Source organism: Nycticebus coucang, chromosome 12, assembly GCF_027406575.1.
Source record: "Nycticebus coucang isolate mNycCou1 chromosome 12, mNycCou1.pri, whole genome shotgun sequence".
Taxonomy (NCBI): Eukaryota; Metazoa; Chordata; class Mammalia; order Primates; family Lorisidae; genus Nycticebus; species Nycticebus coucang.
This window is the reverse complement of record NC_069791.1, coordinates 56,354,272-56,377,387: the sequence shown is the minus strand read 5'-3', so window position 1 is coordinate 56,377,387 and position 23,116 is coordinate 56,354,272. Positions and strand designations below refer to the sequence as shown.

Genomic DNA, 23,116 nt, shown 5'->3' with positions numbered 1-23,116 from the left:
TACTAAAAATAGAAAAACTAGCCAGGCATAGTGCCAGTACCTGTAGTCCCAGCTACTCACAAAGCTGAGGCAGGTGGGACCCCTTGAGCCCAGAAGTTTGAGGTTGCTGTGAGCGGGGCTGATATCATGGCACTGTTGCTTGGGCAACAGAGTGAGACTGTCTAAAAAAAAAATGGGCAGCACCTGTGGCTCAAAGGAGTAGAGCACTGGCCCCATATACTGGAGGTGGTGGGTTCAAACCCAGCACCAGCCAAAAACTGCAAAAAAAAAGGATGTGTTCATACACTTGTGTTTTCACTATTGTTCTATTCTATTAATGTTATTGCTAATAATAATACTGTTAAACAATTGAAAAAGAAAAAAGGTTTTCCAGCTTCTAATTAAATCAGAATTTCTAGCAGTAGTGGGGGGGAACAAGGCTGGATATTATGTTTTTGAAAAATAATAAAATGATAAAAAGTAAATAAATAAAAATAAACTAGTGAGAAGAGCTCCTCAGGGGATTGAACCTGCATCCCAGGTTGAAAGCCCAGAGCTGGCCCATCTCAGAGGCTTGGGAAGGTGGCGGGGGTGCAGCCCTGCTGTGGCGGGGCCTCTAGTGCCATTTCCAGGGGTAAAAAGCTCTCCTGATTTTAATGACTGCAGTGCTGGCCAGGCAGCTGACCACCTGCCCATAGGTGAAGGATGTGTTGTGGATCACTTATCAACCCTTGAAGGCAGGGTGCTCATCTATAGCTGGAGAAAATTGGGTTAGGTCAAAGGAAGTGGAGCAAGGCCTTTGTGAGGAGAGGCACCTGGGAGCCCTGCTGCATCCGGGGCTGTGAAACTCTCACAGATAACCTTATCTGAAGCTGTAGGACTCTGGGGGCAGTGACCCCCCTCCCCAAACCCTAAATAGAAAGACTTTGGAAAGCTTTCATGGCAAAGGTGGTGGGCCAGGAGATAACTGGCTGCAGTGCTGCAGTGTTGGCCAGGAGATCACTGACCATGGACCCCGGATGGCTCCCTCATCTTACCTGGGTCTGCGTCACAGTCCCCTTCCTATCAGTGAACTGAGGGAGGGAGTATGGTGAGCCTGCAGAAGACCCTGTCTGTCACGTGGGGAGCAGCGGGATGTGAGGGTCCAAGGTTTGCACTGGGGAGGGGGTTTGCTATTCTCCTGCTGAGTTGGGGAGGGAACCCAGACCTCCTGCCCAGGCTACAGGTTTCCAGTGTCAGGAAGAGGGTGAAGAGAACAGCAGAGTGTAGGGGTGGGCAGGGCAGGGCAGGGCGGAGGGGCCTCATGAATGGAAGCTGCTCAGGGAGGGGGAAGGTGGGACAGGGAGGGATGGGGAGGGCACAGAGAAAGGAAAAATGCAGCTTCATCTGCTTGTTTGTGTTTCCTGTATTTAAGATGCCGACTTCTAGCATATTTTTAAATCCATCAGACATGAAAGGCTGATTTAAATAGACCCGCAGTGTGGAGCTGGTAATTTCACTTGCCACAATAGGGAAGCTGGCAGGGCTCTGGCCAGGATCCAGCACCTTTCCCCACCAGGGAAGCTGGAAGCTGGAAGCATGAATCTCTCCCTGGACTAGACTTTAAGGCCAGGTGCTTCCACTCCTTGATGGGGAGAGAGGGTGCTGCAGAGAGAGGAGAAGGGACAGGGATGGTAGGGGAAGCAGAGGAAAAGAACGGCAGAGAAGAAAGTGAAGGAGAAAGGTTAAAGGAGGGAAACCGAGCTAGAGAAATGAATTCCCGGGGCCAGGAGCCTTCCTGGATTGGCCCATCTTAACTCCCCATGCCCCTGCATCCTCTTACTCGCTCTCAGGTCTCAGGTTAGGGTGGAGGTAGGGGCCTTGTAACCCCCTGCACCCAGTTTCTCACTGCCATTCCAAAGGGCAGAGCGCCCGGGAGCTCACTACCTATGGGGCGCTTTCCCTTGCTGGACAGTGATCTCTGAGATAAACGTCTTGGGATAAATTGAAATCCTATGCTCTGCCTTCACCTGTTCTAATCCTACCTCCTGAATCACTCAGAACAATCTCACAGCAAAGCTGGCCCTTCATCCTTGCCGAAACAGCCTTCTCAGGTTCCATCTTCCTCTCCCATCCTTCCATGCAGAGCTTCTCACCCTCACTGTACCTTAACACAAGGTAAATCTCTGTAAAGCCATCCTATTCTTGGGTGCTAATTAATGTACTTACTGGCTAGAGTCAATGCAAGGAAATTCCAGGAACAACAAAAGGATGACAAAAGACTTTTGCCATTTGTTTTTATTGTTGCCATTCGACACCTTCTTTCTCTATGGGATCTGGGGCCAGGCCGGTGCTCCTGCTGCCACACAGGACTTGGAGGCCCCCAGCAGGAAGCACAGGGCAGCCACACTCACAGAAAGGAGGGGCTCATGGGCAGGTGGGGAAGGGCAGAGGCACTGAGGACCCTCCCAGCAGGGTCCATGGTGTGGGGCGTGGTGGGGTCCTGGGGAAGGAGGCCAGGGCATCACAATGTGTAGCTGCATTTGTTTGGCATATTAATTTATACTGTGGATTTCTAGGTGTTTCTTCCCCTCAAGTACCTTGAAGCCCTAAAGGCTATAGTGCGTTTGCCTCCTTTTCAGCTCCCCCAATCTCTTGGTATAATCTGAGACCATTGCTAAGCATCTTGGAGCCTCAGTTCTTGGGGAGCAAAGACAATCAAATCCTTTATTTATTCGTGGAACATGAATGTTGGTGAAAGTGGTTTTTAAAATAAATTTTATTATGGTAAAATGTATATAACATAAAATTTACAATTTTAACCATTTTAAAATATGCAATTCAATGAAATCAAATACATTCACAGTGTGTGTGCAACCATCACCACTGTCCATCTCCCGATTTTTTTTATCATTCCAATGTAAAAGTGTTTTATGAACCCAGTGTGTAAAGGTTGGTCAAGGAGGAATATACTCTCTGAAGTCTTGACAGAGCAAAAAAATTCATGCACCCATCCACTTAGGGTCTGTTATGTATTGAACCTCAGTAAATGCAAAAATGCATGAGACCAGAACCCTGCTGCTAAGAACTGTGCAGCCTGCGATGCTGCCACCTGTCCAACTGCAAAGCAGAATGGAAAGATGCAAGGAACACAAGTTTTACTTATTTTTCTTTTCTGAGGGAATGGGAGGTGCTCTTACTGTTGACCCCAATTTCCCCAGTTACCAATAAGTATGGGATTTTCTTGTTCTTTCCTATTTTATTTTGTTTTGGTCTCTTGCATGTAAAGACAGATGATGATGTAATAACTATTATTGGTTTAGAGCCTTTCAGCTGACTAAGCTCTTTCCCCAGAGTTGTCATTTGACCTTCACACTCCCCTGCAAGGAAGGCAGAGAGATTATTTCACAGATTTAGAAACAGGCTCAGAGCATCAAGCAGTTGTAGGCTTTGCCTAGACCTACACAGCTGTGTGCAGGCTCTCGTTCTGAGCAGGTCTTTGGGGGCTAGAGGAAGCTTTGGGAGGGCAGCCAGGTAAGGGTAAGGGTGACTGGTTTCACACCAAGAAGGAGAACAGCATAGGAAAGAATTTTTTATGCACAGAAGCATGGAGCCCAAGTCAAATTGAGTTGTTGAGCCACCTGCAGGTAATGGAATGCTACTAGCGACAGCTGGGGAGGCCACAGGGTGCTCAGATGGATGCTTTGATGGGCATCACAGCGTCTAAAAGGCAATTGAGTTGTAGCAGCTGGAACATGCCAGCACTTTGTTTTAAAAGCCAGAAGCAGCACCTCATTTGAACCAGCGAGGCAAACCCTATGGATCTTCCTAGGCCACATGGGCCAGTTGTCCAGCCTCTGGAACCTTGGGCTCCAGAGGAGTGGCTTACCAGGGGGTGGACCTTGTTCTTGAGGAATGATGCTCTGATCAACCACTCCCACAAAGCAAACATTGTTTGCCAGGCATTGTACCAAACATGAATGCTCCTAGCCTTGGCTCCATCCAGTATGTTTAGCTCATTAAAGTCCTATGAGCAGTGTGTATAAATAAGTACCACCCAGAATGGTGCAGTTAGCATCACTGCAGAGCAGTCTGGGGGAGCCCATGCATCTGATATTGGGGCACATTCTGACACTTTGGCCTTGACCTAGGGCTACACATGCTCAGGGAATCCAGGTTCCTATCACATTTCCCAAATTCATTTTGAGTTCCACATATTTCAATTACTATTTCCAATTTAAAAAAATATCATTTTCACTGTCCGTGTTCTTTGGGCATTTTTGCTTAGCATGGCAGTGTTGTTTATGGGGTGGTATTTATTAATATAGGTCAGATGGATCCAGTCACAATTCATTATCATAGCATAGGCCTCCCTGGTACTACAAGTCCTCATTTGTTGGAAGAAGAGTGTCCTGGTGCTATGACAAGGTCTCCAAATACCACTTCTGAACCATAGCCAAAGGCTTCAAGAAGCCCCAGCTTTGTGAGGAGGTCAGTTCTTGGCACTGACTCAGCTCTAGACCCAGGATGATAAATGACACACCTCCCTCGCACTCCTTTCCACATCGATTTCAGGTCCTCTGCCAAACACCATATGGTTTTGAAATCCCCATCATTTCCAGCAATGTTCTCCCTAAGTAGGGCACTTTGATTAAATTGGCTCCACTGAATTGTGTAGAAGGTGGAGTTATTGTGTTCTTTGTCACTGTTATTGCAGGCAATTAATCTATTAGTGGAAACATCCAGTTAGGAAGTGGGGGAGAAGGTTTAGAAAGTATCTTTGTATCCTGTCATCCACCCCACCACCACCAGATAAAAAGGGAAGGAATAACCAATAAAGTAAAATCCTATGGATTTTGGCTAAACTTGGTTGGAGTTTGTGCAATCTTTCTGTTCCCCAGATGAAGGGAGTGACAGTACTCCCAGGGCCAACCCCAGGAGCCAAGTTGTGGCTCTCATCACAACCAGCAGCAAAAGGCCACTTAAGCTTGGTTTTTGTATGCATGTATGCTATAATTTCATTACTTTGATGTAATTAAACTATCTTTAAAAAAAGCTTCGGATTTGCCCATTTACAGTCTTTCTCCTGGCTTTATTTTTGAGTGAAGCTTTGCAGGAGATCTGGATTCTTGACAGAACATGGAACATTGGATGAGGAAATCCAGCCTCTCTTCATTTCCCCAAGGAACTGGACACCTCTTTGGCAGCTCATCTCCAGTGGACCTTCTAGAAACTCAGGTAGAGGGCAGGGTTTTTCAAATCTAAGGTCTCCTTCCTCTTACGATTCAAAAGAAAGGAAATACTTTTGGGGAGAAGATTAGAGGTAGAGCTAAGGAATGAGAACAGAGTGTGTGTTCTCTAGTTGTGATGTGTGGGGTGTGAGGAAGGAAGCAGGGATGGCAAGCAGGGATGGAAGCAGGGATGGCAAGAACTTGATTTGTGTACAAGGGCAGATGACTACCAATTGGATGTCTTAGAAACCGTAAATCTAAACCATTTTACATATGTTTAAAGGAAATCAATCATATCTAAAGAACTAAAGGAAAGTATGATAAAATGTCTCACTAAACAGAATCAAGAACGGGAAATTAAAGAATCAGATAGAAATTCTGGAGCTGAAAAGTACAATAATGGAAATGAAGGTCCAAAAATATATTTGAGCAGGCAGAAGAAGGAATCAGTGGACTTGAAGATAGGTCAATTGAGATGATTGACCTATTTTGTGTGAGGAATACACACAAAAATGGAAAAATAATAGTGAATAGAGCCCCAGAAACCTGTGAGACACTATTACACATGCGAAATACACATAATGAGAGTCCCGGAAGGAAAGAAGAAGAAGAAAGAGGTATTATAGAAAGCATATTTACAGAAATAATGACCAAAAACTTCCCAAATTTGATGAAAATGATTAACCTATTTACCCAAGAAGCTCAATAAAGCCCAAGTAGGATAAACTCAAAGAGATTCATAGCTGGACACATCACATTCAAACTGCTCAAAGCCAAAGAATGTTGAAAGCACAAAGAGAAAAGCAGTGCAAGAGACACGAGGGATCCTCAATAAGCTGAACAGCTGACTTCATGTTAGAAACTACAAAGGCCAGGGAGGCAGCACAAAGTGCTGAAAGAAAAGACCCTCTCAACCAAAAATTCTGTATCTGGCAAAACTATCTATTAAAAATGAAGGTTAAATACCTGGATGGAAGTGGAACACATTATTCTTAGTAAAGCATCACAAGAATGGAGAAGCATGAATCCTATGTACTCAATTTTGATATGAAGACAATTAACGACAATTAAGGACACGGTGGGGTGGGGGAAGGGGAGAGCAGAGAGAGAAAGAAGGAGGGAGGAGTGGGGAAAGGAAGAGCAGAGAGAGGGAAGGAGGGAGGGGCTGGGGCCTTGGTGTGTGCCACACCTTTTGGGGCCAAGACAGGATTGCAAGAGGGACTTTGCCTAACAAATACAATCAGTGTTACCTGGTTTCTTGTACCCCAATGAATCCCCAACAATAAAAAAAAAGAAGGTTAAATGAAGACATTTCTAGATAAACAGACACTGAGGGTTTTTCACAGGCCTGCCTTATAAAGTATTCTCTATATTAAAGAGATACTTCAGACTAAAATGAAAAAGCATGAGATAGTAATCTGAATTAATAAGAAGAAACAAAGAGCACTGGTAAAGGAATTACATAGCTAAATATAAAAGACAATGTGAATTTATTTTTTGTTTATAGCTTCCTTTGTTTCTATCTGGTTTACAGGACAACTGTGTAAAGCAATAATCATAAATGTAAGTTGGTAAGAACAAAGTATATAAAAACATATTAGTAATTTGTGACATAACATCAGGGAAGGGAGAATTGAACTACATAGGAGTGATCTTTTTGTATACCATTAAATTGGTATTACTCCAGATTATTATAAATTGAGATATTGGTAATCCCCAAGGCAACTGCCAAAACAAACAAACAAAAAGAAGGTATATAGTACAACTGGCAGGATCTCACCTAATGTGCACAATGTGAAGATGTTCAGCATATCTCCTGGATGAAGGGCTCAACTACAACTTCAACTTTACCTTAGAATTGAAAACAATGTAACCTAAAAATTTGTACCCTTGTACTAATTTGAACTAAAAAAAAAAAAGGTATATAGTAAATGAAATAAGAGGACTAAAATGGTAATCTATAAAATATTTAACATAAAAGGCAGTAATGAAAGGAATAAAAGGAGGAATAAAAAAGATAAAGCTGTATAGAAAAGAAATAGCAAAATGGCATACAAATCTTACTTTAATTATATTAAATATAAACGGATTAAATTTTCCAACTAAAAGAGATTGGAAAAATAGATTTTAAAACATGACCCAACAATTTTCTGTCTACAAGAGACTCATTTTAGATTCTTAGGCACAGATAGCTTGAAAGTAAAAGGATGCAATAGATACACAATGCAAATAGCAAGAAAAAGAGGGCTGGAGCAGCTATACTAATGATGGACTTTAAGGCAAAAATTGTTACTACACACAAAGGACATTTTATAGTGATAAAAAGTCAATCTATAGAGAATACATCACAATTATAAATATACTTGAACCTAGCAATAAAGCCCATAAATACATGAAGAAAATTGAGGTCTCTGAGGGGAATAGAGGAGAAGGCAGCTCTGTCCTAAATATTTTATCTCATGACCCATTTTGGTGCTTAATATCCTACCAGTAGGGACTAATTCCTGTGGGTTAAAGGCTTACCTCCCTTAGTGTCCTTTTTTAAGGTGTAAATATGGCCCCAAAGCTGCCATTTTTATTAATACTTTAGCTGAAATTGGCTTAAAACTCCTTTGGAGCAGTGACTGCTAGTGACAGACAATGAGTTGAGCCATTTTTGATAAAGTGTACAGCTATGACCTGGACTGGGCCCAGGGGCTTGGAGGAGAGAAGTCCAAGAAGAGAGGTGGGGAGTTCAAGCATTGGGTGGAGGTTTTAAGAACAGAGTAGGCTACAGGAGAGATAAAGCTAGGGTATCACAGGGCAATAAAAAGATCCCCAAAGAGACTGAGAAGGGAAACAAATGCTCGATAAGGAGCAGAGTGACTAGGGCATTGGTTGGGTGATGAGGTTCCTGATTTGGCAGCTTGGGGATGAGAGCAGCAGCTGACTCCAGAAGAAGTAGAAGGAGTCAGAACAGGGGAGCAGGTGGGGGACAGGCATGGCAACAATTATGGTCATTCATAGGGAATACCCAGGAGCTGTGACCTAGTCTGAGCTACTGTATGAGTCCTGGAGAACCGTAGAGAGGGAGGGAGAGTGGATGGGGGCTGAGGTCTGGCAATAGGCACTGGAAGGAAACAGGCACTGATCAGGAAACCAGGGAAAAAAGATGGCAAGGCTGGAAATGAGCTCAGAACCCAGGTGAATGGGCTGGGCAAACAGATGCATAAACAAGGTGTGTTTGTCCAAGTGCCCAGTTCTGGGTAGATGCTTAGTAAATGTTAACTGTTTCTAAATATGAAAGTGAAACCAGGCAAGTGGTCTGGGAAGCAACTTAAGTGTTGACAACTAAAACAATCCTTACTATTTACACCTCTTAGGTTCTGGGCACTGTACTAACTACTTTATCTACACGACTTTATTTAATACTTAAACTGTCCTTGTGAAGCAGATATTGAATGCTCCAATCTACAGAAGAACATGAAACCTGGTGAAGGACCTGCTCAAGGTCTCTGCAGCAATGTCAATGGGACAGAGCCAGGTTTCTGTGCAAGCCTCTGTGCCAGGGTGACAGCCACTGGGATGGCTCTCTGATCAACATGGCAGCTTAAAAGGAACAGGAGGGGCCCTCAGAAGTTCCCATGCTGGGTTCTTTTTTAAGTGTGGAGAAGAGAGCTGCAGAGGCCTAAAGGCCCTTCCTGCCTGGCCCTATTAAGAACAATGGGATTTACTCCACATGCCCGAAGCCAGGCACCAGGGTCATCCCACCTGCCCTAAACCTTGCATGCCTTGCTTCTGTAGGAAAAATGTGGCCCCAAGCCAGGGACAAGGTGCTGGGTATAAAGGCACCTGTGGGATTAGGTACCCCAAGGGATAGTCAATTGCCATTTCTTTACATGTCAGAAGCAGGAGAGCTGGTTTACTTTTTGCATGGCCATCCCTGCCTTCCACTCTGCTCTTAACACACTCATGGAGATTGGGGGGTCACCTCTGGGTGACCCATGCATACCCTCTTCCTGCCACACCCTACTAATGAGACCACCACCACTGCCCTTTCCTAGGGGAAAGGAGTTTCCTTGAAGTTCTCTTTCACTTTGGGCTGGAGTTCAGGAGCTAGCCTTCCTTAGAAAGTGAATACGTCCTCACAAACATCTCAGCAGGAAAAGCCTGAAGAATTAAAAACCCACCTTCACTCTACTGGTTATTTGGAAGCCCAGGAAGGAGCTGGCTTGTTCTAGCACTGCGTGCCTCCTGGTGCCTCATCCTTGTTTTCATTCAGCATCCTCCAGGGGCCCCCTGGTCCCTGCAAGTGCTGGATGAGAGAGAGAAGTCTGTAACAAGGAGGCGGGCCCTTGCCTGGTGACCTGTAGGGGCTCTGACTCTTTTGGGAAGAGCTCTGGCAAGTGGCTTCTCCCGTCATTTAGTTATGCATGGGTTGTCTTCAAGAATCTTCTTGGGGGCCTGTGGACATTTTCTGCCCCTCTCCCTCTCTGCATACCCCACTTGGGTGTGGACTTCCATTTTCCTGCGGGAGCTGGGTCAGCAGTCCTAGAATTTGTAATTAGCAGTGATCTTGTGATATTTTCCTCCAACCTATCACCCAGGGCAAGAAAGCCCTGACAGCCAGTGTGGTGCCAGAACTGGCTGGGAACTCATCACCGCCTGCTATAGGGAGCCCCCGGGGACCCAGATCTTGCTCTCTGTCCAAGTGCCCTGTGCTGCTGCTGTTACAGGGGTGCTGCAGACAGTGGCTACTCTCCATTCACTTTTCAAGCAAAAGCACCATCACAGCCCCACTTTTAAAAAAACACACAATTTTCTGGAATAAAGGAAAATAAAATAAAATGAAGTCGGTAACTGTGGACCTCGTGTTGGGCCTCACTGCCTGCATGTCAATCTACCCCGTTAATCATCATGTATGATTTTTCGAAGAGCTATTTTGAGAAACATTTAGAAAATGGCTTTATATGGCTATATATACCTTATTTATCCCCTCCAGAAATGGTTGCTCTGTTTAGCAGCAGATGGTTTTTTCCACCAGTTTTCTTTTCATCTCTTAGTCAAAGTTAAGTAGGAAGTAAGCCTACTCCCTAACCCCAGGCATACATTTTTCACTCACCATCCACCTTGGAGTCTGGGTTGAAGGTGGGGGTGAGGAGGAAGGGCTGTGGGTTCTCTGTAAGGCACCATTGCAGAGAACCCAAGGGGTGAAATACAGTGGGCCTGGTGCTGCAGAGAGGGTGGGAGGAGGGTGGACTAGAATGTGGCTGCCCTGGTTTGCCTCACTGAATGATTCAGGTGTCTCAAGGTCCATGAAACATGTATCAAGAGCAGCCATTTGGCTTCCAGAGAACAGGAGCCAAAGCTAGACAAGCCGTGCCTGCATCACCTGAGTGGTGTATCTTTGGCCTACAGGAAGCAGCAAGTCAGGCTTTGCATCGTTGCCATGGCAACGGCAGTGCTCCTGAGGGCAAGGGAAGGAGAAGAGAGATGGAAAAGACACATGGTAGCTTTTCTAGAAAAACCCACCTGTTTCTTTGCCCCAGGAAACCAAGCTGGAGAAAAAAAAAAAAAAAAAAAACAATAAAAAAAGGGATAGGCATCTGGGGTCTAGACAGAGAAGAGTGAGACAAGACTCCAAGGTGCCCCAAGAGCAGCTCTCCTGACTGAATGTGTTTCCCTTCCTTTTTTGGGGAGGTGAGTGACCAACAAGGACAAAGGTCTGGGCAGGCCTTGGTGGGTGGCATCCATTCAGGGGCCTGTGCGCAGGTCACCTTGTGACCTCAGGCTTGGGTGGGGACAGTCCTGGAGGCTTTCTGTCAGCCACAGCAGGATTTCTTCTTGGCAGGGTGGCCGACCTGAATGGTGTCCTTCCTTGCTGTGTCTTCTTGCTCCTTGAGAAACCTGGGAAGGGGAAGGGATAGTGTCATTAGTGGAGAGGCTGCTACTCCTGGGAGATGACCAGCTGGAGCAGCCACTCTCCGTTTGGGCAAGATGGAGAGAAAAACAACCCACCACGGCATCAGGGAGAGTACTGAGCATCGCCCCCTGGGCAGGGCAGGTGCATGGCTCTGACCGTAAAGCCAGAGAGCTTCGTCAGCCTAGATCCTTCAAGACACCTCCTCTGGGGAGCCTCCCCTGATCCTCTGGGTTGGCCTAAGTGCCCCTGACACAGCACTCCAACCACATCCCTCTGTCATAACCCATGACCCAAGTCATAATGTGCTGCGTTAGGTAATTGCCCCCAGAGAAAGCTCCTCTCCCAGAAAGCCCCTTCCTGTTTTCTACAAAGTTACAGCTCCATTACCCACTGAAAATTTCAAACTTATGGCCTCTCCCTCCTGGCTTTCCCCCGCCTTTCACGCTGTGTCCTTGGCCAACGGGCTGCCCGGGGACAGAGACTGTCTTCTGTCTCTGTGTCTCTGCAGCCTACTGCAGGAACTGGCACAGAGGAGAGGCCCCAAAATACATTAGTTAACTCCACTCAGGGCTATGATGTGTGGCCACAGCTCCAGATTAAATGTAGGAGGTGAGGGACTAAAAATGATGGTAAGCAAGCCCCTCCGCTCTGCTTTCTCCTTGCAGCGTTTCACCACAGGCCTCTCCTTTGATTCTCACGACCACCTGTGAGTGGGCAGGGAAGGAAGGTACTATTGATGTTTCCAGGTAACCAACAAAGCTTAGAGAGGTAGGATGACTCGCCCAGGAAGTCAGTGGCAAAGAAAAGCCTAGAACTTTTCCTCAGGGTACCCCACAAGCCCATAACCTCTCTCATGCACAGAGGAGTTGTTCTTAATTACTAAACTAAAAATATTTAAATGCCCTAGAACAAGTGCTGAGCATAAACCAGGCGCTGTTAAGTATTAGATGCATGGATGAAATGAAATGAATGCAAAGCACTGACAGTGGGTCCCAGTGTGTTTCTGTAGTCTTAACTTCTGGTGTAGGCAGTCTCAAGGAGCCAGTCTTTGCACATGACTGGTCTTTTCAGCACCATTACCTTGGTTACCTCTGACAGACTCCCCATCACAGCCCTTCTCACTTTTCCTGCCCCCCTCCCCCAATCCATATTATAACCCATTCTTGCTCCCAGCTGCCTGCCACAGAATCCCTGCTAAGGTATTTAGCTAGTGTCAAGCCCTGTGATCTGACCTTTCCCAAGACAATTTGCATTTAAAAAGAGAATCCCTGGGAAAAGGCAGCCTGCCTTTATAACTCAGAAGACGGCAGTTGGGGGGGTGGGGAGGGGGTGGCGACAGGCAGGGATGCTTTCTTTCTTATTATCACTATGTTTCAGAAGGTTGCCCCTGATCACTGAAATCCCACACAAAGGCCTAGGCCCCCACGGCCTATGCTCAGAGTGCTTCGGCAGACAGGGAGAAAGGGGGCCCAGAGGCGAGGTCTGGGTGAGGGAAACACTGGGCCCACCCAGCTGGCCTGGCTGGATCAGACAGAGCCTTTACTGGTCAGTGTGTCTCTTTACCTGGCTAGATGGAGCAGGGACTCCTTGGTGTTGTGACCTGAATAGGCACTGCATTCATAGAAGATCAGATTGTTCTCCTAGAATCACGAAACAGAGGGAATAAAACAACAGCCCTGGGAGCAAGAGGGGGCTGTGGGGGTGGGGTGGTGGGAAACCCTGTCTGCATCTGCCTGCAGGCCCCCAGCCCTCCTGGGGCCCCTCCTCACTCTATGCATGGCTGATTTCTATCTAACCCCCTCCCAGGTGAGCTGTAACAACTGTTAGACAACAAAACCACACACTGTCTCAGTGCCTCTTGAATGTGTAAGCGTGTGCGAATTCTTATTCCCTGTTTACACAGCCTGTGATGTGCTCAAAGACACAAAGGCGGGCCAGTTAATATCTTCCCACTTCATAGGCAGGGAAACTGAGGCTAGAGAGGGCACACGTTTAGTCAATGGCAGAGCTTTCTAGTGGTATCCTTTCCCCAGGACACTAGCATTGTGTGGGCCTTCGGGGCTGTAGCTGCCCAGGCTGTCAGCAGCAGTGCCCAGGATGACTGTCCATCACCTCATTAGGATGAGGCTGTGCTGTGTGCACGGTGGGGGTGCCCTAGGCTCAGACTCATCCTATGCCATTTATCACTTCCATTAAAAGATCACTGGCTTCACTGCCCACCGTGCTGACGGCAGGGAGCCCTTGCTTTTAGATGGTCTCTCCTGGAGGCCGTTGCCCTGTGGGGAGTGGGGCTGCTGTGGCGGGCTCAGGAGACTCTGCTAGCTTCCCTATCCCGCATTGCAGGCCCAGCACCATACTCCCTCTCTACCCTGCCCCCCAGGCTCATCTCTCCCTGTCCACACTCTATTGGGCCTAGATTCCAGTTCAGTCTGTCAAAGAGTAGAGGCTGCATTGGTGGGGGAAGAGGATGGAGAGAAGGGCATAGGACTTAGAACTGGAAGACAGGGCTTGCTTTCAGCTTCAAGTTCTGCCCTCACCACGGATGAGCTCTGGGATCATTGAATGTATCACCTAACTCCTGAATTTCAGTTTTTTTCACTGGCCCCATTCAAAAAAAGAAAAAAAAAAAGAAATGAAAAATAAAATGGGAAAGTAATAATATAGATCTTCAATTCCTTAGCCAAAGACTTTGGTTCCAGATGTATTTTGGAATTCAGAATTTTTTTTTTTTTTTTTTTTTGTAGAGACAGAATCTCACCTTATCGCCCTCGGTAGAGTGCCGTGGCATCACACAGCTCACAGCAACCTCCAAATCCTTGGGCTTAGGCAATTCTCTTGACTCAGCCTCCCAAGTAGCTGGGACTACAGGCGCCTGCCACAACGCCCAGCTAGGAATTCAGAATTTTTTGAATTTGAGAGAAGTAATACATGTGTATGCTACATATGATATAATACTCTCAGTGAATTTAGGACAGCATTCCATGACCAAACATATTAGTCTTTCTTCAGTGAGACATCTGAATAGTCTCTCAAAGTGAGGTAAAGGCCATCGGTTGCCTCATGTCATTTCTGGTCAGATTTTTCTGCCATATGTAGAGCAAACACCCTTTTTGTTTTCATAGCTTGTTGGACTTTGGAATTGTGGACATGGAACAGTTTAGGGACCTTCCACAAAGAAACCTGGCAGGCCCGTCTTGCTCCTTTTTCCTTGAATCTTACCAGCCGTGCTCATTTTCCCAGGGTCTGAGCTCAGCAGCGGCTGTTTAGGGGTAGAACATTAAGAATTACAGAGCCATAGAGCTGGTAAGAATCCCCTCCTCCCACACATACAGTTCCATGAAAACCAAACGCTGAGGCGATGAAGGAGCCTGGGAGCCCCTGCTTTGTTGTCTGATTTCCATTAAGTACGCAGATTCCATTCCCAGGCAAGGGGACTGATGCTTATTTTAACAGTAGGCTTTCTAGTGTATCTCCTGCACTTATCTTGAGTTAAAGGCTTTGAGGCTCAATCTTGATGGAAAGGATAAACTCTTTAACAGAGTGGGCCAAAAAAGAACACGCTGCCTTGCGGAAAGGGAGTGCTTCATCCCTGAGGGCGATCAAGGAGAAATACAGATGGTGGGATTCAAGTGTCAGAAGGGGGATTGAAATAAACAACCTCTTACTGTCTCAGAATGTACAATTCTGAGTTCTAAGGAAGAGGGTTCAGGATAATCCCCTGTACCCTGGTTGTCCCTGACCAACTCCATCCTGCAGTCTGTGGCTTTCTATTGGAGGACCAATGTGCGCAGGAGCTGGGCCATTCCCGTGGTGCTGGGACACCCAGCTTGCCCAGGTGCTTCCTCCCCACACGGCTTCCAGAGAAGGTTCCGGGCTCATCTGCTCTTTACCTTGGCGAGCTGCTCTCCGAGGCCCCGGGGCACTTCCCGCTCCTTCTCGTTGTCCAGTTTGTTGCCCAGCAGAAGAACAGGAACCTGGTCTCCCACAGCCTCCTGCAGAACAGATGATGCTGCAGCTGAGAGGAACAGCCGTAGTGCAGCCCAGAGGGCAGAACTATGGTGGTGGCTGGACAGATGCCATCCGGCCTGAGTTAACTCCTGCTGCCACAATAGGCCAGACCATAATAGAGTTACCCCCAAAGCTGAGAGGGATGGCCACCTTCTCTGGGAGCCTCCATTAACTATGCTTCTGCAAGGTGCCAGAGGCTTGCCCCAGGTGTCTCCTTGTCCTCTGCTGTGGCATGATTGACACCTCCCCCCACCCCCACCCCCGCACAGAACAGCAAGCCCACAGGGTGTACGGTAAGCAGGTAGCAGGGACAGGTGACGCTGATGGACTGTGTGTCCTTTGCCAGGGCTTACAGCACCCTGAAGGCATTCCTAAGTGACCAGATTTCATCTGACAGACCGAGGGTGTTAACGCACCGTGCTTTGGAAGCTGCTTTGTTAGCAACAGCATCTCCAGAGGCCTCACATTGGCACATAAGCTCCCAGTGGGTTGAACCCGAATCTGCTGCACAGTCCTGAGCCCACAGTGCTCCCCACATGACTGTCATGTGCCTGGCTGGACGTGGGCACCACAGATCCCTGCCACTGGATGCTTCGGCTCTGAAGAAAGCCCTGTGCGAGGAAGAATTGTGTGGCCAGAGCAGCTGTGGTTTTGGGGCCAATAGTCAGAGGCTTATTCAAAGTGTCACCCCATTTATTCCTCCAATGTCTACAGAATATTAGCCAGGGGCCTGCATCCTGGTCTCCTCCCCTCCCCTGTGACAGGGGACCCAACACACGCTTCCCTTGAGTGTGGTCAAAGGGCCCGGGGTGCACGGATATTCAGCGAGTAGATAAGGAAATGTTCACATGTAGGAAAGCTTTTATTTTCACTTTTGAAATATTTAATTAGGGGCTTTTAATCATAATTTGGTAACAAATAGTTACTCATTGCAGCTAAGGCAAGAGGGGGCCGTGGGCTAACAGAAGCTGTAATAAACAGCAGTCATGCTTCTGCCAACACTTCAGCTACTTTACCGCCGCAGTTCAAATGCCTACAGTCCATCTGATGGGGACACCTATTTTAAGTTTATATGAAGTTACATCTGAAATGAAGCCTTCATGTTTCCTTAATCTGCACATTCATTTAAATTACAGTTCAGTAGTGGAAAAAAATTCTCCTTCATTAAATGAGAAAGTTAAGGCTCAGAGAATCCAAAAGAACATTCATCAACAAAGGCACTGAATTCTGAGGACTCTTTAGCATGTGAGCCCCTGGTTTTCTAATCCTTTTCTCTAGATTCCTTTTTCCAGTCAAATCTCTGCTACTTTGTATCTTATTAACTAGAACTCTGTAACGATGATATCTCTTGGTAAGACGGTAATTAATGTTCGTAATGATGACTTGAAGGCCCTATAAGTTGATCTTCCAATGTTTTCCGACCCATCAAAAATAGATTAAATTCTGGACACTAGTTGATGTATACTAACTGGATTGTGTCATATTGCAATTACTTGAAAGTGAGAAACCCCCTTGAGGGGGTTTCTACAGAATTCTGTGGCTCCCTATTAGCCACAGCACTAGTTAATGAGAATACCCCCTTGTCTGTGCTGTGCCACGAAATACTCATGTGAAGAGTTTTTCACAGAAAAGGAAGAAAAGAGGAGGAAGCAGGGAAATGGGCCAAACAGCTTGCTGTTTAGAGCACAGCAGAGAGAGATATTTGTAGACTTATGTGTGAGGAATGACTAAGCCTTGTGGGATTTCTTGACATGGAAACTCTGAAAATATGAGCATCAGACTTGAAATCCCAGAGCAGAATTCTAACCCGGATTTTGTTGTTATTTGGAATGGGTGGATGGTGGATATGGGTGGATGGTGGATGAGGTAGGAAATGAGTCATAAGCCCAACATCTGGACCCTATGTACCACAAACGGCGGTGCTGTCCCTGGGGAAAGAAGGGGCAGTCTTCTTTCTTTCATTATTTTTTTTTTTAAAGCAATTCCTGGATATACAAATAAAGGAGCTTAGAAGGAGCCAGTCTGGAGAATGTGCTCACTTGCATGGGCCCTGGCCTGCCGCTGATAAAGGAGAGTTAGGCCCATCTCCTAAGATTTGACCCAAGAGAGAGAAAGAAAGAAAAAAGAAAAAAAAAAAATGAGAACAGAGGGAGTGAGCTATCAGGGGCAGTCAATCATCGTCACTCTGGCCCAAGATTAGCCTCTGACATCTTGCAGTCTTTTCTGACTTTGGCACCATGAAGTCTTGAACCATTGCCCAAACTTGTCCCTTCCTCATACCTAGCTAGGTTTTTAGCCTGTGTACTACATGGCACAAAGATGCTCATAATTAGCCACCATATGAAGCAACTCTTCCTTTTCAAAGTCCAAAGTGCACCTCCTTCAAGCCACTGGGGATGGTGAACAAGTCTCAGGTCCAGCAACCTCCTTGGTTAATATTGCTAAAAATCCCACAGGCATGACAGGTAAGGGTGACGACATCTCAGCTTCTTTGCTGGGCACACAATCTCTCCTTCGGAGAAGTGAGCTGTGCCCTGGTTCTGCCTCCATCTTTCCACGTGACTTAGCTTGGATGAGCCTCCTCTCTGTGTCTCTCGTCTAAAGCCAGTTTCTGTTCTGCGATCCTTTAACAGAGAACTCTCCCTAGATCTTTAATCATCTTAGCTGCCTTTCTCTGAACTTGAGCTTGTTGGGAGACAGACTTGTTGAAATTCAAAAGATCACCCATCTCTGACTTTAAATAACAAGAGCTGTCAACTTGGAGCAGAGGATTGGCATTCAGCTCAGAATGTGCAGCTGTAGGGTTTGGTTGGTTGTGTGTGTGTGTCTGTGTGTTTTAATATCTATTTGCTGGGAGGCATGAAAAAGCACTTAGCTGGGATAGTGCTGCTATTTCTCTGGAGCCAGAACAAAAAAATTTCTCAGCACATTAAAGCATGCAGTTATGCTAAGAAAAAAATGACTGCAAAATTATATCTTGGGGGTTTCCATATTTATCCACCCCCTGGACTATGAGTCAAAACAAGATTTATTTGTGTAGTTCGTTTTAAACTGCCAGCACTTCAAGCTCAACTTGGAACATGGGAAAAAAAAAAATCAAACTGCTATTTTTTGCTCCATGCTGCACATTGTCACCAATGACAAAGATCACAGAAAGAGATTTAGCTAGCAGCCCAGGAAGGAAGAGGGAAGTGGGCCAGCCCCCCTTGAGCTGAAGAACTATTCTGCTTTGAGACAGAAGCAAGAAGGACTGAAAAAGAATTGAACACCTATTTTTCAGTAGCAGATCCCAGTCATGGAGCCTGGGATAAGACAGAAGCACCATGCAGTGGCAAAGCCCTAGATTCTAGATCTGGCTGCGTTACTGACAAACTGTGGGTTCCTTCAGACAAGTCACTTCCTCCTTTTCTATCTTAGCTTTTCTTATCTATGAAACAAAGTGTTGCATTAGCTTCATCTCCAAGTTTTTTTCCAGCTCAGAGACTGGTCCTTTACTTCCCTGACTTCCAGGCTAACAGTGTAGTGCTATCAGAATGACAAAAGGATTTAAACAAGAAGTGCAGTGTCCCAGGACTACAGATATTGAGGACCAACAGTCTACATCTGGGGGAAATACCAGCCCATACAGGCTGGTATCAAATTCTCTTTTCTCTTCCTGATATAGGTGCCAAATCTTCCAATGTCCAGTTGCCCTATGGTCAAACATGGGGCCCTGAGAACTTGACTAGTTTCTTCTCCAGATTGCAGTGGTTAAACCAGTTTCACTCAATGGAAGTGGTTAAAAGGGAGTACAGGGAAGGATTGGGAATGCTGAATTGGCAGGAATGACTAACTTTGATCGCTCTCCATAAGGTACCTGGGAGAAACAGCTCAGAGTGAGTCTGGGCCCTGTGTGAGCCCCAGATGCGGAAGGCCTGCAGGCAAGGTAAAGCAGCTCAGCTGGGAGGGGTAGAGGACATGGTGACAGCAGGACTTTCCATCTCATCAGGCAGGGCAGATGTTCTCTTATACCAAAGAGTTTTGGTTCTCTCTGGGCTAGAAGGGATCCCCCAGGGTCCACCCATCCATACGCACTCCTGCTCCATCCTGGCCCTGCTGGGAGAGTCAAATGCCATACACTGTAGAACTGAGGGCTTTGGTCCACTTTCAGAGCGTTTGGTCCACTCCTTCATTGAGCAGTTGGCCAAAGTGTTACCACCAGGAAGTGGCTGAACTGGGATGGTAAGAAATTCTTTTCAGGGAGCTCCACTGCCTCCCCCCAGCATGCACTCCTGTCCCACACACCCCCTTCCCCAGTCCATCCTTCCCGGGTACTGCAGAGGGCACGTATGCAAAGCCCTGTTGTCTTGTGTTGCTTCTCAGATGGAGGGAGGAAGGGGCGCTGAGAACAGCTGGCCACCACACACCTAATGAAAAGACTGAACCTTGAAGTCTGTTATTAAAGCTCCCCCTCCACCCTCCCTTCTCCAGGCGAGGGAGTTGGTAAAGTACTCAGAGCTCTTTGGAAAAATAAGGCGCTCCGCAAATATAAAGTACTTATTATTTTCAGTTCTCTTCAGATCAAATTAGGTGTCAAGTTTTAATCTATCACCTGACACCTCTGATTGCTGGTTGCCAAGGCAGAATGACTTAGCTTTTCAAGAATCTGGAGAATGACTGCATTCATGATACCACTCTTCCACACCTTTAGCACACACGCGGCCGTTTGGCGCAGCCTCCTGCACGTGCTCCTGACACCCTCTGCCACTGAACTGCACACATTTCCTGGTGAACCACACGGAGTCCTCCAGAGGGCCTACTGTGCGCCGGATGTGCCGTAGATGCTTATTAAGTTCTTGGTGAAGGATTACAGATGTCCTTGAAAATGATGCAGGGCCTTGCTACTGAAAGGGTGGTCCCCGGGATAGCAGCATCAGCATCCCTGAAAACTTGTTAGACATGCAGAATCTCAGACCCCAGCTCAGCCCTGCTGGATCTCAGCCTGCACTTTAACAGGATCTGGAGGCTGCCTCCTGTGGTAAGAGTTTGAGAAGCACTTGTTTAGTCTGGGAACTCTGGTGGTTGAGAATCAAACCCTCTCCTGGGAAGCTGTTGATTTTTTTCCCCATGCCTTGCATCATTATATCTGAGAGCGAAGACTTGGCCTCTGTTTTGTTTAGAGCTCTACAGATGATCCTGAAGTTCATTTAGGTTTAGAGTCATCATTTATAGTTTAACTGTATCTTCTGCTAAAATTGTAAAAAAAGAAAAAACCCAAACTACAAATTATACAGAAAAGTCCCGTCTACACACAGACAATTCTGAGTTAACCACATATGGATTCACCATCTCATCCCAGCCTTCTGAGCCCACAGATACACCAAGGCCTCCATGGGCACCTTACCAGCCACCTGCTATGATGCTTTTCAGCCCCATCCCACAGAGGAACATATCTGGAGCCTGACTCATACTTCAAGCTGCGATGATAGCCTTCTGCAATTTCTGCACCTCCACCTCCAAATTCAACCTGAAGTTCCACCTCTCCTGCTAGATCTAAGGCTATCTGTGCAAAACAAGAGCCTTAGAAATTACACTCCTTAATGATGGCAGGGAGCATAGTACCATAAAATTATCTCCATCCATTCGCATTAATCCCAGACCACTTGGACTTCTGCTGCCCAGCTCTGGTATACACCAAAATTGGGATATTTGGGCATAATTAAATGTCTGTGGCAGGGAAAAGAGCAGGTGACCCTGGAGAAGTTAAGGCTTTGATCTCTTCACTTTTGAATGAGATGACTGCACTAGATGGGTAGTTTTCTTTTTTCTTTCTTTTTTGAGACAGAGTCTCACTCTGTCGCCCTTGGTAGAGTGCCATGGCGTCACAGTGAACAGCAACCTTCAACTCTTGGGCTTAAGCGATTCTCTTGCCTCAGCCTCCCGAGTAGCTGGGACCACAGGTGCCCACCACAACGCCCGGCTATTTTTTGTTGCAGTTGCCACTGCTGTTTTTTAGCTGGCTGGGGCCGGGTTTGAACCTACCACCCTCGGTATACGGGGCCGGTGCCCTACCCACTGAGTCACAGGCACTGCCCTAGCTGGGTGATTTTCAAAGGGAAACCCTTTTGTCCAACAAAATTGTACCTGGACCCCCAAAATATAAAGCCGAAATGAGCAGGACAGCTCTGACTGAGACAGTGGGGTGAGGGACCCAGAACTGTGACCACCATACCTTTCCCTGTCCACTCCAATCCCCGGGGAATATCAATTTGATTCCAGGGCTCCAAGGAAGGAACTCTAGATACCACTGAAATAGGTAATCTCTAAAGTGTCTCCTGGTCCTTAACCTCTGTAAGGAAGACAAATCAGCTGTTGCTGCTGCTAACAACAACAAAACGGAAATAAAGAAAAAAAATCAGATCATAAATTCTGAAGTTTAAATAAGAATTATCGTCAGATTTACTCATACCGTTTAGTTCCATTACCAGGTTGGTGTACAGATAATCCACTAGGCTTCAAAACTTACATTTTCTCAGTTGCGAATTAGTCACGGTAAATTTTGTGTAATAATTTGGATTAAATAAATTTTATGTAATACTTTGGATTAAGCAAATTTCTGAGAACCCCTTGAATCTGGCTTGCATTCTGTTCTGTATTTTTCTTGGTAATTAGAAGGATGCAGATTAACAGTGGCGAAAGGGAGTGGTTTAGGCAGTAAAATTCTAAGAGAAACAGATTTGAATGGAAGGAATCATAGCTTTTAGGGCCAAAAGGGATGAGGAAATTGACAGGTCTAGTGTTCTGCCTCCACAGAGACATGGTATCCACGCGTCCACCCAACAGCTGCCAAGCACGGGGTTACAGTGACAAAGATGCAACTTCTGTTCTCAGGAGGCGCAGAGTTCAACAGGGCACACAGGCTGGTAAACATGTGATTTGCAGCAGTGTGATAAGTAAGTGACGGGAGGATGCTAGATCTTATGGGCACGGAGCAGAGGGTTGAGTGTCAGCTCCGTGAGAGCAGGAGCTTTGGCTCTTTTATTCACTACTATTATAGAATCCCAGGCCCTAGGATTGTGCCCGGCAGCATTTTGAACCAATCTATGAACAGATGATGAATCCTGCTGGCAGAAGGGGTTGGGACATCCTACTCAATTGTTTTGTGAGAGAATCAGCTGAGGGCCTGTGAAAAGCAGTAAGTGGCTTGTCCACACTGCCCTTGTCCTTGAGAAGCCTGCATCAGAGTGGCAGAAGAACAGGCAGGTAGCAGCAGTAAAAAGTACTTGCAAAGCAAAATATTGCCAGTAGGATTCAAGAATGTAGAGTCTTAGAGATAATTCAGAAGGCAAAGGGAACCCAGTTGCTCTTGGGCCCTGCTAAGACCCTTGGTCTTGGGGTGAGCTTGGAGCCCTCACATTGGTGGATCAACCCCACCTTGCGAGAAAGGCTGTGACAGGAGCCCCCAGACCCTGCATGGTGTGGCTCCTAAGCAGGGCACAGCTGAGCCCACTGGGGCTAGAAAGCTCCATGGGATAGGGAAGTGGTGGCGAGACTGAGGTTAGAATTCAGTGGGGACTCATTCTAGATAATTATTTCTCTTGACATTCCACTTGGTGCCCTTTTCCCCACCCAAACTCACTCACTCATAAAATACCATTGTGACACAATTACTAGTGTAATCTATATTTTTCATGTCCCCTCTTCCTATGAGGGTAGGGACAGTGTCTGTCTTGTTTACTTCCGGATGTGCAGTAACTGGCCTGGTGCTCGGAACTCAGCTGAATTGGTTGTTTGGAGAAGGTGAGTTCTGAATGAGGTTTGAGAGTGCAGAGGCCTGGGTGGGAACGGGCCGAGAAGAAGAGGTAAGCAACGGTTAAGCACAAGCGTCCCAGGAAGCCAGCTCACCTCCACACTGCTCAGCCACTGCCGCACAGACAGGAACGACTGCTTGGCTGTGAGGTCATACATGACGATGACACCATCGACCTTTCTGAAGAACTGCTGGGTGATGCAACGATACCTGCCACCAAAGGGCCAG

At 46.6% G+C, this 23,116-nt stretch overlaps 1 protein-coding gene across 4 annotated transcripts in view; it reads right to left on the bottom strand.

The window, feature by feature from the left end:
• Positions 1 to 5,375: 5,375 nt before the first annotated feature.
• CRACR2A (calcium release activated channel regulator 2A) overlaps positions 5,376 to 23,116 on the bottom strand; it is a 195,130-nt gene continuing 177,389 nt past the window's right edge. For all 4 annotated transcript variants that reach the window (XM_053555623.1, XM_053555621.1, XM_053555624.1 and 1 more), the window contains 4 exons: positions 22,984 to 23,098; positions 14,982 to 15,083; positions 12,655 to 12,731; positions 5,376 to 11,075 (listed from right to left, as the gene is read on the bottom strand). In XM_053555623.1, coding sequence (XP_053411598.1) covers positions 10,991 to 11,075; positions 12,655 to 12,731; positions 14,982 to 15,083; positions 22,984 to 23,098 — 379 coding nt within the window. In that variant the 3' untranslated portion in view covers positions 5,376 to 10,990. The remainder of the gene's footprint in view (positions 11,076 to 12,654; positions 12,732 to 14,981; positions 15,084 to 22,983; positions 23,099 to 23,116) is intronic.